General features: G+C 41.1%; 1 protein-coding gene across 1 annotated transcript in view; it reads left to right on the top strand.

The window, feature by feature from the left end:
- The window catches only part of COG7 (component of oligomeric golgi complex 7), a 96,277-nt gene that overhangs the window by 33,258 nt on the left and 43,330 nt on the right, over window positions 1-19,689 (top strand). Inside the window, exon 7 of the mRNA XM_006871996.1 lies at window positions 6,442-6,640. Coding sequence (XP_006872058.1) covers window positions 6,442-6,640 — 199 coding nt within the window. The remainder of the gene's footprint in view (window positions 1-6,441; window positions 6,641-19,689) is intronic.

The raw sequence follows: 19,689 nt of genomic DNA, 5'->3' as shown, positions 1-19,689 counted from the left end.
GAGGCTTTCTACTCCCGTAAAGATTTACACCCTCGGAAACCCTGTACAGGGTCGCTATGGGTCGGAACCGACTCGACGGCACTTAACAACAACAACAACCTTTCATACTTCCTCAGCAGACTGTGAGAGGGCGAGGGGTTCCATGTCCTTGCCCCAACAAGATGAGCTGTTGTCAGTCTTTTTAATTTAAGCCGTTCTGGGTGATTTTAATTTGCATTTTTCTGGTAAATAAGGACATTGAGTACCATTTCATGTGTTTATTGACTATTTGTTTATCTTCATTAGTGAAATATCTGTTCAGTTCTTCTGCCCACTTAAAATATTTGAGTTGCCTTCTTATTACTAAGTCATAGGATTTCTTTGTATATTCTAGATACAAGTCCTTTGTCAGATATATTTTATGTTTTTCCTATAGTAGAGAGCTTTGATTTTAATGTAAGCTAATTCATCTTTTATATTTTTATTATTGATGGTTATTACATTCTTTGTCCTAAGAAACGTGTTGCCTACCTCCAAATCGAAAACTTATTCTTCCATGTATTTTTCTGGAAGCTTTATTTAGCTTTTACATTTAGGACTCTGCACCATCTTGAATACATTTTTGTATATAATGTGAGGTGGGGTCAGAGAGTTTTTACATTTTGGTTAGTTATTTTGGTTAGCTCTGTAGCTCTAGGTGGTATGTTTGGTCTTGGAGTTTTGTCATCTCTTTGGTGGCTCTTTGGCCAATGGCCAGAGAATCCCCTTTCCCGAATCATTTTAAAGGAGAGGGGAAACCTCCGGTTGTAAAGCACACAATGTGATTTAATTAAAGCATGCCTTTCAAAACTGCCACTACAGTCTTGGATCTGACTGGATCGTTTCGGTTGACCAGTCAATCTGAACTTTGAACTAGAGCCGTTTAATCTCTTAGCCTTCCCTCCCACTACCCCCCAAGTCGGTACTCCTGCCTAGTCCTTTCTCAAAATACATAGGGATGAGTCAGGATTTCCTTTTCTAGGCAGGCATAGTTTTCATCTCCTTTGGCCTCCTTCCTTTCTTGTAGTGAAATAGTTATTGTGTCAAATGAAGAAGTTGGACTGAATGATAACAAGGTCTCTTCCAACTTTATAGTTCTCTTCACATTGCATGGTTGGGGAATGATGACGGGGAGGCCTGGAGGGTTTATATTGGTGCAGCTAATGGAAAACGAAGGAGCCGTGGGTAAAGTGTCGGGCTGCTGACAGAAAGGTCAGCAGTTCAAATCCACCAGCTGCTCCACGGAAAAAAGATGAGGCAGTCTGTTTCTGTAAAGATTCACAGCCTTGCAGACTCTGTGAAGCAGTTCTCTGCTCTGTAGGGTTACTATGAGATGGAATGACTCCATAGCACTGGGTAATGGAAAACGTGTGTAGGGGCAGAGTAGGTTCGGAGTTTGATTTTTTTCATAAAGCTAGTGAGGATCCGGAGTCCTGGTGTGGTGCTGTAGGATAAGCATTGGACGGCTGACTACAAGGTCAATGGTTCAAACCCACCACCTGCTCCTTTCAAATCCTGTGCAGGATCACTATGCATAGGAACCAATTTGACAACACTTAACCACACCAGTGAGGCTGTGGAGCAGTAACATCATGATGATGTTACTGACTTAAGAATATTTCGGTGTAAAAAGATCCCTTCAGTTATTTCTCTGCCAAAAATGTTTATCTTGATTGGTTTCATGAGGAAATATGATAGCCGGATTAAAGGTCACTTGAGATACACAACTGCCCTGGACTCTTGTAAAATGGTCGTGCCAGGAAAGAAAAGAGCTGGGGATTTCTTTTAGATTAAAGGAGGCTGAAGAAATATGACAAGTAAATGCAATGCTTGACCTGTGATTGAATTCTGCCAGGTTGACAAGAGCTGTTGAGGACAGTCAAGGATAATTATGGAAATGTAGACGTGGACCATGTCAGATAATGGTATTACATCGAAGATTGTTTGATTAGCCGTATCGTCGTCAGAGAAGATAATACCCTTGTTCTTAGGAAGAACATGCTGATGTGTCACACTAAGCAAAGCAAAACTCTCACTGCTATCTAGTCGAGTCTGACTCATGGCAACTCTATAGAACAGGATGCTTAGAATACAGTTCTTCAGTCAGGACAGCATCTTGGTCTCTGCTCTGCTCTTCTTGGGCAATGTTACAAAGCCCTTTTAGCTCTGCTGATAAATACTCAAAGGGTCTCCACTTAGCCGGCAAGCCAAAGACGCTCAGCTCCAGCTACAATGGTTGCCAAATCTAGCTCCCCAGACAAATGCCCAGAGGCACTCCACATTGGCCATTTTGAATCTGACAATCACATGTTTTACTATGCCGGGAATGACAAATTGAAGGGGAATGGTGTTGCAGTCGTCATCAAAAAGAACATTTTAAGATCTATCTTGAAGACCAGCGCTGTCTGTGACAGAATAATATCCATATGCTTACAAGGAAGACCACTTAATACCACTATTTTCAAATTTATGCACAAGCCATAAAGCCTTTCATGATGAAAGTGAAAAATTCTACCTACTTCTTCAGTCTGAAATTGATCAAACAATCAAGATGTATTGATAATTACTGATGATTGGAATGCAAATGTTGGAAACACAAGAATCAGTAGTTGGAAAATATAGCCTTGGTGATAAAAATGATGCTGGAGATCGCATGATAGAATTTTGCAAGACCAATGACTTCTTCATTATAAATACCTTTTTTAAACAACATGGACTTTACCAAATGGAATATACAGAAGTCAGTTTGACTACGTATTGGGAAAGAGATGGTGGAAAAACTTCATATCATCAACCAAGCCAAGACCAGGGGAAGACTGTTGAACAGATCATCAATTGCTCATATATATACAGGTTCAGGCTGAAGCTGAAGAAAATTAAAACAAGTTCATGAGAGCCAATATATGATCTTGAGGAGATCCCACATGAATTCAGAGATCATCTCAAGAACAGATTTGATGCATGAGACAGAAGAACTGTGGGATGTCATCAAGATCGTTCAGGGACAGAAAGAAAAAAAGGTCATTACAACAAGGTCATTACAAAGACAGGAAAGAAAGAAAAGACCAAAATGGATGTCACAAGAGATTCTGAAACTTACCGTCCAGCATAGAGATGCTAAAGTGAATTGAAGAAATAAGACAGATGAATGGAAAATTTCAAAGGGCAGCTTGAGATGACAAAGTCAAGGTGCAAAGATCTGGAGTTAGAAAACTAAGAGACACGCTCAGCATTTCTCAAACTGAGGGAACCGAAGAAACAATTGAAAAAATTGCAATGTTGAATGATTCTATGGGGAACATGTTGATACAGAAAGCACCAAAAGAAGATGGAAGGTATATGCAGAGTCACTGTACCAAAAAGAATGTTTGGTGTTCAACCATTTCAAGAGGTAGCATTTGATAAAAGAATCAATGGTACTGAAGGAAAAAGTCCAAGCTGCACTGAAGGCATTGGTGAAAAACAAGGCTCCAGGAATTGTTGGAATACAAATTGAAATCTTTCAACAAAAAATGCAATACTGGAGGCACTCACTGACCTGATTGGAAGAGATCCATATTTGTGTCCATTCCAAAGAGAGATGATGTTATCCCAATACAATACAGAAATCATAGGACAATAATATTAATATCACATGCAAGTAAAATTTTGCTGAAGATAATTTAAACATGGTGAAACAGTACATCAACAGGGAACTTCCAGAAACTCAAGTTGGATTCAGAAGAGAACGTGGAACTAGGGATATCATTGGTGACATCAAATGGATGTTAGCTAAAAGCAGAGAATCTCAGAAGGATGTTTACTTGTGTTTTATTGACTATGCAAAGGCTTTTGATTTTGTGGATCATCACAAGCTATGGACAACATTGTGAATAATGGGTATTCCACGTGTTGTGAACAACACACGGTTGTTCTCATGAGGAACCTGTACTTAGACCAAGAGACAGTAGTTTGAACAGAACAAACGGATACGGAATGGTTTAAAGTCAGGAAAGGTCTGTACCAGGGTTGTATTCTTTTACTATACATATACATATACTTTTACTATACATATACATATACTGAGCAAATAATCCAAAAAACTGGATTATATGAAAAAATTGTCATCAGGATTGGAGGCTTTGGTATGGATTGTACCTCAAGGTAAAGAAAACAAAAATCCTCACAACTGGACCAATAACTAGCATCAATGATAAATGGAGAAAAGATTGAAGTTGTCAAAGACTTTAATTTTGCTTGGATCGACAATCAACACTGATGTAAGCTTGTTGTTAAGTGCCATCAAATCGCTTTCAACTCATAGTGACCTTATGCGTAACAGAATGAAACAGTGTCCAGTCCTGAGCTTTCCTCACACTTATTAAGCTTGCGCTGTGCCAATCCATTTCATTGGGGGGGGCGGGGGCGGTCTTCCTCTTTTTCGCTGACCCTCCACTTTACCAAGCTTGATGGCCTTCTCCGGGGACTGGTCCTCCTGATAATATGTCTGAAATATGAGAGACGAAGTCTCGCCATCCTAGCTTCTAAGGAGCATTCTGGTTGTACCTCTTCCAACACAGATTTGTTTGTTCTTTTGGCAGTCCATGGTACTTTTAATATTCTTCTCTAACACCAAATGCATCAATCCTTCTATTGTTGTTGTTGTTATGTGTCTTGGAGACAGTTCTGACTCATAGCGACCCTGTACAGGGTTTCTGAGGCTGTATATCTTTATGGGAGCAGAGAGCATCATCTTTCTCCCATGGAATAGCTGGTAATTTCTAACTGCTGAACTTGAGGTTTGCAGCCCGATTCGTAACCACTACGCTACCAGAAATCCTTCTATAGTCTTCCTTATTCACTGTCCAACGTTCACATGCAAATGAGGCTACTGAAAATACCATGGTTTGGGTCATAGTCACCTTAGTCCTCAAACTGGCATCTTTGCTTTTGAACATTTTGAAGAGGTCTTGTGCAGTAGATTTCTCTAATGCAGTACATCACTCATAGAAGCAGCAGTCAAGAAACCAAGTGATGCACTGCATTAGGCAAATCTGCTGCACAAGACCTCTTTAAAGTGGTCAAGAGGCAAGATATCAGTTTGAGGCTCAAGTGTAACACCAGTTGTGAGGATGGTGTAGGACTGGGCAGTGTTTCGTTCTTCTGTGCACAGGGTCCGTGTGAATGGGAACTGACTCAGTGACATCTGAAGACAACCACCATCCCGCCCGCAGCACTCTCCACTCAGCTGCATTAGATAACCACTGCTGTGGCTTCACTGGGGAATTTAACAGGCTACAGTTCTGGGTCTGAGGTGCTCAGGCACAAGTTTTCCAGGCAGAACAGCTTCTCCTCACCTGTGCCTACAGGTGGACCTCTCTCTGACCCATGTCTTCATGGCCTGGTCTCTGCTCTACTCCAGCAATGTTAGTTACAAAGTTCCCTTAGGGCTCCTGATAAATGCCCAAAGGACTAAGCACTAACTCAGTGGTTCATTAAACCTGGCTCCCCAGTTAAGTGCCTGGAGGTACCCACCTCCACAAGTGAGCCTCCTACCCAAAGGCACTCAGTTTGACTTGCTTTTGTGGTCTTGGCAGACTGGCACTCCTCTGCTACTTCTCCAGTGCCACAGCTTCATGTCCCTGGGTCAAAGAGGTTCAATGCACAGGCTCCACTCCTGGATCTTCTCTGTTGATGGCAGGGAGACCCCCTCCTGCTTCTGACATAGCTGATTTTATACCCGTGTTAGAGTTTCCAGTTTTCATAATCACTCACAACTGAAGCATATAATCCAGTCAGTGTCTTCTACCACCATCTTTAACCAGACCCATCAGGGTTAAATAAAACTTGTTGGCTGGGTGTTACAAAGACCATGGCTAGGAAAGACGTATTAAATAATTCACTGCTCTGCAGGTAGCTTTGAGGTGTGCGCAGGCCAGTCTGTGAAGGTGTTTAAAGGCCCTTTTAATGCTACCTCAATGAGTTTCTTCTTCAATTCCATTCGATTTCTCACCGTTCACCCTGGGTCTACACTTCCACCTTCTCAGCCCCTTACTCTATCCAAGTTTGAGTGACCGTTAAGTACTATGGCATTTCATCTCTGGGGAATTTGAAAATAGCTGCACACTTGGGGCCTGTGGTAGATGGGAAATAGCTGTAAATTTTGCTTGACTTTCTGAATGTATCCACATTTGCAGTGAGCATGACTTAGGCTTTATAGCGCCTGACTGGACCACTTTGCGGGGATTGGGAGATTTCCTTGAGTGAACCAGGAGACTGAGTCTTTTTTTTTTTTTTTTGTAATAATGTTTTAGTGTGTTTATGGTGAAAGTTGCCACAGTAAATTGGGTTCTCATCTGACCATTCTGTAGTTCGTTCAGGGACAGAGACTGCCCCTTTATACTGTGTGCCTGTGCTAACGTAGCTACCCCTCTCTCGCTGCAGGTGTTCAAGAACCCCCACGAGGTGGTGACGGTGCTGCTGATTCAGACCCTGGGGTCGCTGGTGCCCTCGCTGCCCATCTGCCTGGACTCTGCTTTGGAGAGGGCAGGGCCCGAGATGGAGCTCACCAAACTGCTTGAGTTCTATGATACCACCACTCAGTTTGCCAAGGGCTTGGAGCTGGCGCTGCTCTCCCACCCACGTAAACATGCCTCCTCTCAGCTCTCTGGCTTGTCTTCACTTGCTCTCTTTGAGGCTTCGAGGGCCTGGGTTTGTTTGCCTTTTCAGGTGACTGATTTGATAGAAATGCAGTGGATCAGTGTTTTCTTCCTCAACAGATACAGAGGCCTTGTCCTTGTAAACATTACCATTCTGAAAATAGCTGTGTAATGTGTTTGCCTAGGACCAGTGCTGCCTCAGTGCTTTGCGTGCCCAGGGCACTGGTGGGCACTTCTGCAGGGGCTGACCGGTGAGGCAGGCAGACATTGCTGGTGACGCGTTGGCAGCAGACCTGTGAGGTTCGCGTTCACTTTCTTTCCAGTTGTCATAAAGGCTCAGACAATTCAACCTCAATTGTAAGAGCACAGGTAGATGAGGGGAGGTTTTCAGGGGCAGCAGCCAGGTTTTCAGCACAGGGATCTGTGCTAGGAGGAAAGAGGTCAAGAACGGGCTTTCCCCACATGCTGTGTGAGAGTGAAGCACTCGGGTTGTCATCGGGTGAACCATGCGTGGTGTGTTCTCTTTTCCCGGTTATTCCCCATTTGTGCTCAGAGCATCACACGTTTTTAAATAACCCCGGCCTCGTGACGCATGCTGCTATCAAACCAGGAAACCTCTTCAGGAAGGCCTTGTTCTGCCGTTTGGCTCCTGTGTGTCACTAACTTGGTGCACTTCATAGTTATTCTTTTTAATTACATTTGGGCATAATTACCTGGACATTCCAGGGAGTGTGTTTGTTGTCCGGGTTCCTGATGATTCATCCGGTGGTTTGGCACACTCACTTGCCAGGCCTTGTGGGAGAGGTGCAGTGGAGGGAGGAAGCTTCCAGGGGCCTTGATGTTGTCACAGTGGTTCAAGGGGGTTGAGGCCATGCATCCTTCTGGAGTGGAAGTGGAATGAAGGCGGGGCAGGGAACACGCTGCATTCCTCCGACTGCTCATGGTAAAGAAACCTATCCTCTCAAGAATCCAAGAACTGCTTTGTTAGCCAACCATGAAGGATATAGATATATAATTATTCACTCAAGTTTTCAAAAAGGTAATTATTTAAAAAAAAAAAAGTTTAAAATACTTTGGAAAATACACCCAAAAAGTAAAATTTATAAAGAGAGTTAAAATGACTCATAACTTTATCACTCAGCCGCTGTCAACATTTTATTCTGTTTCCTCGCAGCATGGTTGTCCCGTGGTATCTGCAGGTGTTGGTTCAAGGACTCTGCATAGATGATGAAATCTCAGATACTCAAGTCCCTTATAAAAAATGGCATAGTGTTTGCATATGAGCTATGTGCACCCTCCTGTGTAATTTAAAATCATCTCTAGATTACTTATAATAACTATTACAGTGCCAATGATGTATTCATAATGTCTGTGCTCCCTCACCAGCTTTGGAAGAAGGCTGGTAGCGTACTGGGTTACAGACTGGCCTGCTAACCAAAAGGTGTGCAGTTCAAATCTACCAGCTGTTCCTCAGGGGAGAGCTGCGGATTTCTACTCCCGTAAAGATTTACAGCCTTGGAAACCCGGTACCAGGGTCGCTTGGAGTTGGAAACGACTCAGTGGCACCCCAACCACCATCAACCTCAGTCTTTGAGGAATTGCTCTGACTACTTAATTGCTCTTTTGTTGTGTTAAATACCATTGAATGGGTTCTGATTTATAGAGACCTTGTCTAGGTTTCTCAAGATTGTAAATCTTTCTGGGAATGGAAAATCTCATCTCTCTCCTGCAGAACTGCTGGTGGCCTTGAACTTCAGACCTTGTGATTAGCAGTTCCGGTGCTTCTCCCACAGAGCCACTGGACCCCCCCCTAATCGCTGTGTGCCCTAAGTTGGTTGAACGAAAGGATGTGAAGGCCTGACTTTAATTCCAATAGAAACAGGGTTTTCTATCAGCTGGCTCATTCAGGTTCAGCCCCTTGTTGAGAATTTGCATTTCCACCCCAGATGTACCTAATTGGAGCTTACAGTTGAATGAGATCGCTAGGTGATTCCTTATAGATTATCAGATAGTTCCGCTTTTGTGTTTGTTTTCACCTTTTATTGTGAATTGGGTGAAGGTTTACAGAGCAAATCAGTTTCCCATTCAACAATTTGTACACATTTTGTTCCATGTCATTGATTGCAGTCCCCAGGAGGTAACAGCCTCATCCCACTTCCTCCCTGTGGTTCCCATTCTCATTCCTCCTTCTTTCCTGACTCTTACAGCCTTCTGAGTTTTGTCTTTGAGCAAATAAATGGTTGATTGCTATAAGGCAGGGATGGGGCACTATAAGGCCCTCCAAAGCAACCATGGTGCCAGCCATCATGATGTTACGTGCTGTTGAATTGGCTGCAACTCATAGCGACCCTGTATATGATTTCTGAGGACAGCTGGTGGGTTTGGACTGCCGACCTTGTGGTTCACAGCCATCACATTTGTTGTTATTAAGTGCCGTCAAGTCAGTTCCAACCAATGTCGACTCTGGGTTTCCAAAAGAGCTCTGGTAGCGTAGTGGTTATGGATCGGGCTGCTAATCTCAAGGTCAGCAGTTGGAAACTACCAGCTGAAAGATGAGGCTTTCTGTTCCCATAAAGATTGAAAGCCTCAGAAACCCTGTACAGGGTCGCTATGCGTCAGAACGTACTCCACGGCACATAACAACAACAACAACATAGGGTTTCCGAAGAGCAGCTGGTGGAGCTTGATTTGCTGCCCTTGTGGGGGTGAGTGAATTAAATGTTTGACCAAATACAGAAGACTCCTTTTTAAGTGGATAATTTTGTATGGCCCATGAATGATGTTAGAAATTTTGGCAGGAAAAGGTTCCCCACCCTGCTCTAAAGGAGTGCGTATCTCCTTAGTGGTGGTGTCCACTTTATAGACCTGTGTATTATTTGGCTGAAAATTGAACCATTAGAGTGAGGTCAGTTCCAGGTCTAAAGAGTGAGTAAGGGCTGTAGCCTCCGGGATCCACCAGTATTTATCAGACCAGTAAGCCTGGCCTTTTTTGGTGATTTTGAGTTTTGGTCCATATTTTTCTTCCAAACTGTGTAGAACCTTCTGCTATGATCCTTTTCAGAGTGGTTGGTAGTGGTAGCTAGGCACCATCTAGTTCTTTTGGCCTCAAGGTTTTGCAAGCTGAGGTTGAGGTGGCCCATCAGTCCTGGGACTAATTGTTCCTATGTGGCTTTGATTTCCCTCACTCTCCTCTGCTCTGGGGAGAGAACAGTAGTTGCATCTTTGATGCCCACTCGCAAACTCGTTTAGACCCCAGTTCGTACCAAAATAGGATGTAGAACATTGTTTTTGTGGAATATATTGCAGTATGGCGCTGGTTTGCAGTCTAGAGTCAGCACTAGACTGCAAACCACAAGGTCAGGAGTTCAAACCCACCAGTTGCTCCTTTACAGGGTCGTCCTGAGTCAGAACCAATTTGACAGCACTTAACAATAATTGTGCCAGTTGACTTTGATTCATTCCCTCAAGGAGTTTAGTTACGGCTAAGAAGTTTTCATAACTTAGCCCCCTGCATGCTCCGCTAAATTCATGGGTGTATTTGCAGCATATGTAAATACCTATGTAAAAATATCCTGTGTCAAACCTGTGTGTATTGTGGATATGTCTCCTCCTCCTTTCTAGACTTGTTCAGCTTTTGTGTCTACCTGTGGATTCACTCGTACATTATTGTTACTGCAGTACCGTGCATATAATAGTACAAGGGGACTTCAGAAAGTTCATGGGGAAATTCTATCTTTCAATTCCATTTTCCCACCACTTTTTGAAGCACCCTCACATTTACCTGCTGTCTTTAGCTCTTATGTTCCTCCCATTGTCTTCCTTTGCCTTGATTGCTTTTGCCCTTATTGTGTGTTGTCTTTGCTTCTACCAGGTTAATGTGTCCTTTCCTTAGGGATTCACTCTCCCTTCCCCTCCTCCCACTCTTGGTAACCACCATAGAAAGTTTCTTTTTGTGTGAAAAACTTCCTTTGAATTTTTATACTAGCAGTCTAATACCCTATTTGTCATTTGGTGATTGACTAATTTTACTCATTGTAATATCCTCCAGTTCATCCATGTTATGAGGTATTTTGTGGATTCATCTTTATTTTTGAATATTGTATAGTTTCCCATTGTGTGTATGTTCCGTAGTTAGTTTAGCCTTTGATCATTGACACTTAAGTTGTTTGCATCTTTTTGCTGTCGTGAACAGTGCTGCTAGGAAGCTGGGTGTGCACCTATCTCTTGGTATCATGGCTCTTATTTCTTTAGAATATTCACCAAGTAGAGAGATTGCTGGATCATGTGATATTTCTAGTTCCAACTTTTAAAATAAGGAAGTGCCATACTACCCCTTCCACAGTGACTACACCTCTTCTAACCCCATCCTCAGTGTATGAAGCTGCCATGTTCTCTACACTCTCGCCAGCATGTGTTGTTTTCTGTAGTTTTGAACTTTGTTACAAATACTGGGGTGAGACGACATCTCATTGTTGTTTTAATTTACATCCCTCTAATGGCTAATGTTTGCCAGTATTTCTTCATGTATCTGTTAGCCTGAAGGTCTTCTTTGGTGAAGTGTCTGTTTATGTCCTCTGCCCATTTTTAAATTGGATTAGTTGTCTTTTTGTTGTTGAGATGTTAAAATTGTCTATACATTTTAGAGATTAGTTCTTTGTCTGACATACCAAATATTTTCCCAGTCTGTGGGTTCTCGTTTTGCTCTTTGGGTAAATAAAATCTTTTGATGTGTACAAGTTTCTGATTTTTAGGAGGTCCCAGTTGTGGAGTCCTGGTGTGGTGCTGTGGGATAAAGCAAGGTTGGTTTGAACCACAAGGTCAGTGTTTCAGACTCACCAGCTGTGCCTTGGAAACCCTATACAGGGTCACTATGAGTCGGATCCGACTCGACGGCACTTAACAACTTAGCAAGGTGAGGCAGTTTATCTTCTGCTGTTTGTGTATTTTTACTTATGTTCGATAGTGTTCACAGGTGATTCTTATGTATATACATGAATGAATCACTTGGGAATTTTGTTAAAACATAAATTCTGACTCATTATATCTGGATGGCAAGGCACATTCTCAGCAGAGGGTTAAATTGAAATGAATTGATTGGAAGCCCTGAATGTAAATACTTATTTTTCACAAATACATATATATTTAAATGTTGGGCCTAAAAAGTTTTATATCCTTGTTTCTTACTCAGAATAATTTAGCAAGTGTTTTCTCATCACTGAATGTTTTTCTAAAACATGATTTTGAATGACCGCTTTATTTCTGTGACATACTGTAGTTTTTCAATCATTATTACAAATTAGACTATTGTGAACAGTCATACACATTTTTTACCTTTTTATTATGGATTGGGTGGAAGTTTACAGACTAATTAGTTAGTTTTACATTCAACAAATGATACACTTCATTTTATCTCAGTGATTCCAATCCCCTAATGTAACATCACTCATCCCACTTCCCATGTTTTCCGTTTCCATTCATCATCCTTTCCCAACCCTTCTGGATTTTGTTGTTGGGTAAATGCTGCCCTTTTGATCTCGGATGGTTGACCATCGTGTGGTGTGATACATTAGAAGTGTTGTTGTCCCTCCTATGGACCGACCTATTGGTTGGCTGAAGGGTGACCCAGGGCCGTAGTCTTGGGCATCCACCAGTCTTCATATGACTAATAAATCTGGTCATAGCTTTATGATTTCAGTTTTGTTCCACATTTTCTCCCACTCTATCTGGGACCAGAAGTGTGATCCTTTTCAGAGAAGTTGGTAACGGTAGCCAGACACAACCTAGTTCTTCTGGTCTCAGGGTCTTGGGTTGGACTTAATTGTTTCCAGTCATTTTCCGTTTTCATCACTCTTCTTTCATCTGGACTGGAAGAGACCAATAATTGCATCTTGGATGGCTGCTCATGAAATGTTAAGATTCTAGTCGGTGCTCACCAAAGTAGGATGTAGAATGTTGTCTTTGTGGACAGTTGACCAGGGTATCTCTGGAGACTGTACTTACACTTTATTTTTGAGTTCAACTGATTATTCCTTAGAATATAAAAATTAGAAATACTAAGACATGAAAATTATAGCGATTTCTACCATATCTCGCCCTTTAGAACGTTTCTGCCTGGTTTGGGGTTCATCTGTAACATGTACTGTTGTAACTCGTGGCATTTTCACTAGCAGCAAGTCCAGTCTTTTCTCTGCCATATTTTTTTTAGATTCTTAAGTCAATTCATGATATAGCTTTTAGTTTATTTCTTTGATTACTAGCATGTTTTACATTTATACTATAAAAGTAGTATTCCTAGAATGCTTATTTTCTTGCCTGTTTTTCTGTTTGACAATTTATTTCGGATTCATTTATCAGTAATTTATTTAAAAATACATATATTGTATAAGGAATCCTAGTATGGTGCTGTTGGATAAGTGCTGGACTGCTAACTACAAGATTGGCAGTTCAAGCCCACCCACTGCTATTTGTAAACTCTCTGCAGGGTCGCTAGGGGTGATAGCCGTATTCAATGGCACTTAACAACACAGTATTATATTAAAGCATCCAAAGTACCTGTTAGAAAAATTTATGATCTAAAAGTAGATAACACAAAATGAAAGTGCTCCATCATCTAAAACTAATCCATCGTCAAATTTCCCCACTTGTTTCACAAATGTAAGAACTGTATTTTTCACCTCCCCTACCGTCAAGATCCTGTCAGTATACATACATTGCATGTGGGTGCCATGGCTCTTTAATTTCTTTTCATTTGAAAAGTTATCTCATCTTCCTTTTGTCGTTCATGACATTGGCATTTCGGAGATTACAGGGTAGCTTTGTTACGGAATGTCCCACAATTTCAAATTGTCTGCTGATTTCCTCGTGATTAGATTGGATTGCACATTTTGGTAAGAATACTACATTGATGATGATGTGTACTTCCTGTTGTGTCACATGAGGAGATGCATAATCTCCAATTATTAGTGATGGGTTATGTTAGTCACTTGGTTACTATCTCTGCCAGATCCTTCCATTGTAAAGTTGGCTTTGTAACTAGTTAGGTGCCTTGCAGGAGGATACTTTTAGCCTATAACCCAAATGCAGATCCAAACCTATTGCTGTCAAGATGACTCCAACTCATTATACCCCTGCAGGACAGAGCAGAGCTGCCCCACAGGGTGTCCAAGGCTATAAATCTTTACAGAAGCAGACTGCCACATCTTTCTCTTGCAGAGAAAGGTGGGCTCAAACCTCCCATCTTTCAGTTACCAATTGAACACTTAACCGCTACCTCACGCACATACGTTGTTTGGTGTCGTCAGGTCGGTTCCGACTCATAGTGACCTTATGCACAACAGAACAAAACACTGCCTTGTTCTGTGCCATCCTCACAACCATTGTTACATTTGAGTCCATTGCTGCTACCACTGTATCAACGCATTTCATTGAGGGTCTTCTTTTTTCTCACTGACCTTCTACTTTATAAACTCCTTCTCCAGGGACTGGTCCCTCATGATAATATGTCCGAAGTATCAGAGGCGAAGTTTTGAAGGTCCTTCCTTCCAAGGAGCATTCTGGCTGTACCTCTTCCAACACAGACTTGTTTGTTTTTCTGGAAGTCCATGGTACTTGCAATATTCTTCTCCAACACCATAACTCAAATGTGTCAATTCTTCTATACTTTTCCTTATTCACTGTCCAACTTTCACATGCATATGAGACAATTGAAAATACAGTTGCTTGGGTCAGGTGCACCTTAGTCCTCAAACTGACATCTTTGGTCTTGAAAACTTTAAAGAGGTCTTGTGCACCAGATTTGCCTAGTCCAATATGTCGTTTGATTTTTTGACCGCTGCTTTCATGAGACTTGATTGTGGATCCAAGCAAATTGAAGTCTTTAACAACTTCAGTCTTTTCTCCATTTGTCATGGTATTATTTATTGGTCCAGCGGTGAGGAATTTTGTTTTCTTTACAATGGGGTGCAATCAATACTGAAGGCTATGATCTTTTGTCTTCATCAGTAAGTATTTTAAGCCCTCTTTGCTTTTAGCAAGGAAGGTTGTATTACCTGCACATCTCAAGTTGTTAATCAGTCTTCCTCTAATCCTGATGCCATGGTCTTCTTCATATAGTCCAGCTTCTTGGACTATTTGCTTAGAATACAGATAGAATAGGTGTGGTGAAAGAATACAGCTGTTGGCACACACCTTTCATGATTCTAAATCATTCAGTATCCCTTTGTTCTTTTCGAACAATTACCTCTTGATCTATGTAGAGGTTCCTCATAAGCACAATCTAGTTTTCTAGAATACCCATTCTTCACAATGTTACCCATAGTATGTCATGATCCACTCAGTCAAAAACCTTTGCATAGTCCATAAAGCACAGGTAAACATCTTTCTGAAATCCTCTGCTTTCAGGCAAGACCCATCTGATGTTAGCAATGATATCTGTAGTTCCATGTCCTCCTCTAAATCCAGTTTGAGTTTCTGGCTCTTTCCTGTCGAAGTACTGTTGCAGCCATTTTTTTGTTTCTTCAACAAAATTTTACTTGCATGTGATATTTATGACATTGTTTGGTGAGTTTCACGTTCCATTGGGTCACTCTTTTTTGGAATGGGCACAAATATGGATTGCCTCCAATTGGTTGGCCAGGTAGCTCTCTTCCAAATTTCTTGGCATAGATGAGTGAGCACCTCCAGCGCTGCATTCACTTATTGATAGATTTCGATTTATATTCCTTCTATTTCTGGAGGCTTCTTTTTCGCCAATACCTTCAGTGCAGCTTGGACTTCTTCTCTTCCTTCAATACCATTGGTTCTTGATCATATATATGCTACCTCTTGAAATGGTTGAAAATCGACCGTTTCCTTTTGATAGTGACTCTATTATATCTTCCAAGTTTTGATACTTTCTATATCAGACAGTATTTTGCCCATAGAATCCTTCAGTATTTCAAGGGAAGGCTTGAAAATTTTCTTCCGTTCTTTTAACTTGAGAAATGATGAGCATGGTCTTCTCTTTTGGTTTTCTAATTCCAGGTCTTTGCACATTTCATTTTAAAACTTCACTGTCTTCCTGAGCTGCCCTTTGAAATTTTCCGTGCAACTCTTTTGCTTTCTCATGTCTTCATTCACTTTAGCATCTCTATGCTTGAGAGCAAGTTTCAGAGTCTTTTCTGACATCCATTTTGGTCTCTTCTTTCTTTTCTGTCATTTTAATGAATATGAAACTTTATACTCATTGATTTTAGCATCCATTGATAATCCTTGCTTGAATACATTTTTACATTGTTTACTATAAAGTGATGATTTTCTAATTCTCTCATTTCTTCTGTGTTTGTTGACTGACATTCTTTTGTGAAGAAGATATATAAATATCATGGAGCCCTGGTGTGGTGCCATAGGATAAGCACCCGACCTCAAGGTTGGTTTAAACCTCAAGGTCAGTGGTTCAAACTCACCAGCTGCTCTTCAGAAACCTTATACAGGGTCACTATGAGTTGGAACTAACTCAACGGCACTTAACAACAACAACAACATATATAATATCATTGTGGACACATGGATTTGTGTGTCTTGCAATATGTTACAGTCCATTATTGTCATTTGTTTTGATGCTCAGATTAGTTCAGATTTGTTCAGTGAGCACCCTGAATCTGGTTGGCTCTTATATTTCTTTGACATGTTGTAAATCTGTCTTTGAGTGTTTCTTTACTTATTGATGCAAAAATTTCCAGGAGCACCTTATAGTTTCATTTTCCCAGGGAGCTGACAATAAGTCATTTTTTGAAAGAATTCTACTTTTTCTAGTGGGACATAGTAGTTAGAAACCAACAAACCAACATCTAGTCTTTGGAGGTGCTCATTGATACTGGGATGTCATTATAGTTAAGCCTTTTTGGTGGACAGAGCTAGGAAATAATTGTTTAAAAAATTAACAGTTTATACTGTGTTGTTCCCCCCCTCCCCCCAAAAAAAAATTCTACCACCACCAAATTTTTACATCTTGCCATTCTCAGTAAAGTAAGGATCTCTGGTAGCGTAGTGGTTACAAATTGGGCTGCTAACCTCAAGGTCGGCAGTTCAAAACTACCAGCTGTTCCACGGGAGAAAGATGAGGCTTGCTGCGCCCATAAAGATTTTCAGCCTCAGAAACCCTGTGCGGGGGGTCACTATGAGTCGGAACCAACTCCCCGGTACTTAACAACAACAACATTCTCAGTTACATTTCCCTTCTACAGTGAGAATCCTGGTTCTCAGTGTGTTTCTGTTACATATACGTATATAATTTTTGTCATGACTGCATTGTGGAGATGTCAAAATGTATTTAACTAATGTAGTCATTGAATTAAAAATGGGCAAATTCTGGAATGTTGCATGCTGAAGATACAATGCTGAGTAAAACCAGACACAGTCCTTGCTCTCATATGGTATATCCTAGTGGAAGATAATAAAATAATCACACTACCAAGTGTGTGATTAGAAAGATACAAGCGTACTTCCAAAAGTTCATGGAAACATGGAATGAAAAGAGAATGAAGTTTTCCCATGAACTTTTTGAAGCCCCCTCATAACTTTGAAGAAAAGCAAAAAGTAGAGCATACAAACAAAGAGAGATGGTGGAGACATGTAGGTTTCAGCCTGGTGGAAACTGAAGGAGGAGCAGTTGTTTTGATTAGTCGTCACTGAGTCTGCTCTGACACCTGGCAGCCCCGCTCAACAGAACAAAATCTTGTCCAGTCCTGCGCCATCTTCACAGTGGTTGGACGTTCTAGTCCATTGTTGTGACCGGCTGCGTATTTGGAATGGCTTCCCAGGACATCTTCCAGCACTATACCAGACAGTGTTCTGTTGTGACCCATGGGAATTTCTCTTTCTCCCATAGGGTTTTTATTGGCTAAGTTTTGGAAATAAATTGCTAGCCTTTTCTTACTACTATTTATTAGTCTGGAAGCACCTCTGAAATTTGTCCACCATGGGTAACCCTGCTCGTTTTAAAGATACGAGTGCCTTGACTTCCAGCATTGTAGCAACATTCAAGTCACTATAGTACAACAGATGGGTGCTGGAAAAGACGTGTAAAAGGGGGAGAATCTGATTAAGAGGAATTGGGAAGAACAAGGCTCTTCTAGACAGAAAGATTATTATAGACGGCCAAGACAACATGAGCTTTTGAGGAACTGAGAGGTTGTTAGAGGCTAGGGGAAGAGTGAAGAAGGATGAGGCTGTAGCAGACATTTATTGCAAACTTACCACGCGCTAGCTGTTGTTGCTAATGCCGTTGAGTCAATTCCAACTCATAGTGACCCTGTGTAGGGTTTCCAAGGAGTGGCTGGTGGGTTTGATCTGCTGACCTTGAGGTTAGCAGTCCAGTGTTTATCCTACATTGCTACACCAGAACCACCAGAACTACCACACGCTAGACATGTATTAATTTACCCAATCTTCACAAAATTCTAATAAAACCGATGACATTATTTTCACTATTTTATAGTTGAAGAAACAGTCATAGAAAGGTTAAATCATTCACATACCGTCGTTAGCTAGAAAGTAGTAGAGCTTTGATTGAAGAGCTTTCCTTTTTAACTCTCACCCTGTCTTGCCTTCTGAGGTCAGACCACGTAGGGCCCTGTAGACTATGGAAAGGGTTTGGGCTAGAGTTTAATACCAGTGGCAAATATTGCAAAGTTACAAGCCAGACAGTCGTGTGGTCCGATTTCTGTTTGGGAAATATTTTTCTTGCTTCACTGTGGAGGATGGATTGGAGGCAATGAGAGGGTGTGAGATCAGCAAGTGGGTTATTAGGTTTACCAATCCCCTGTTGGGAGATAAAAGACTGGCTCTCAGCTTTTTGATCCTGAGCAGTGATTGTATGAACTTCCTTGTATACACACTGTATCTCTGCATATTGATTAATTTCTTTGGGATCATTCTTAGAAGTTAAATTGCTGTGTCATAGAGTCCTAAGGAGACTGGAGTTGGAAAATGTTCTTCCTGCAGAGTCTTTTCCCTATGGCAGTTCTTGAACTTGATCCTATTGAGAGTAACCACAAAAGGTGTTTCTTTTTTTTAACCTATACTTTATTGTGTTTTCAGTGAAGGTTTTCATATCAATTTAGATTCCCATTCAGTAGTTTCTGTATAAACTGTTTAGTAACATTTAGTAACACTGTGTGAGCATTTTCATTATTTCCATTTCAGTTGTTCCATATCCATTAATCTAGTTTCCCTATCCCCTTACCGTTTCATCTTTGTGGTACCATAATTGCTGATGCTTGATCTCATATAGATGACCTTTTTTGGAGGTGCACAGAACATACCAGCTGTTAATTGTTTTCTAAGCCGATTGTTATTTCACTATAGTGACCTCATGGGCTAATGTCAGGTTCAGGGTTTGAAGAGGATCTCAGGGCAGTAGTCTCAGAGGATCCTCCAGTTTCAACCAGCTCAGTAGGTCTGTTTTATGGTAGGTTGGTTGGTTTTTATAAAAATTTGAGGTTCTATATCACGGTTTTCTCCCTTTTTATAAGGGTTCATCTACTGGTGCCCTGATTAAAATGGTCAGTGGTGGTAGTTGAGCACGATCGAGTTCTGGTCTCAGGGTAGGTGAATCTGGTTTGTGAAGACGATGTGTCCTGTTGATTCTTTGAGCCTCTGGTTTTCTTCTTTCTCTTTTGCTTGGGACATGGAGAGCCCAACAGCTGTATCGTAGTCACTCACAACTCAACAAACTAGGATGTAGAACATCACTTTATAAACTAAATTATGCAGCGAGATCAAGACGTCCCTCAAGACTATGGCCCTAGTCTCCTTTTTTGTTGTTTTTGTTTTCTCCATCAGCTGGCTTTTAATAAACATAGCTCAGGTATACCTTTGCAACTTTTCTGTTATTATGTTTTAAGGTATGGCTGTTACACACAGCATTGAGCTGATTTTTATTTTTTTAATGTTTCATTGTGAATTATGTGATAGTTTACATGGGAGAACATTAGTTTTACATTCATCCTATCGTATATCATTTCATTGCCATGGTTACAATCCCCTCCATGCA

This window comes from Chrysochloris asiatica, unplaced genomic scaffold (genome assembly GCF_000296735.1).
Source record: "Chrysochloris asiatica unplaced genomic scaffold, ChrAsi1.0 scaffold00178, whole genome shotgun sequence".
NCBI classification, from domain to species: Eukaryota; Metazoa; Chordata; class Mammalia; order Afrosoricida; family Chrysochloridae; genus Chrysochloris; species Chrysochloris asiatica.
Note: the sequence above shows the minus strand (reverse complement) of the source record. Positions and strands in the feature narration are given on the sequence as shown.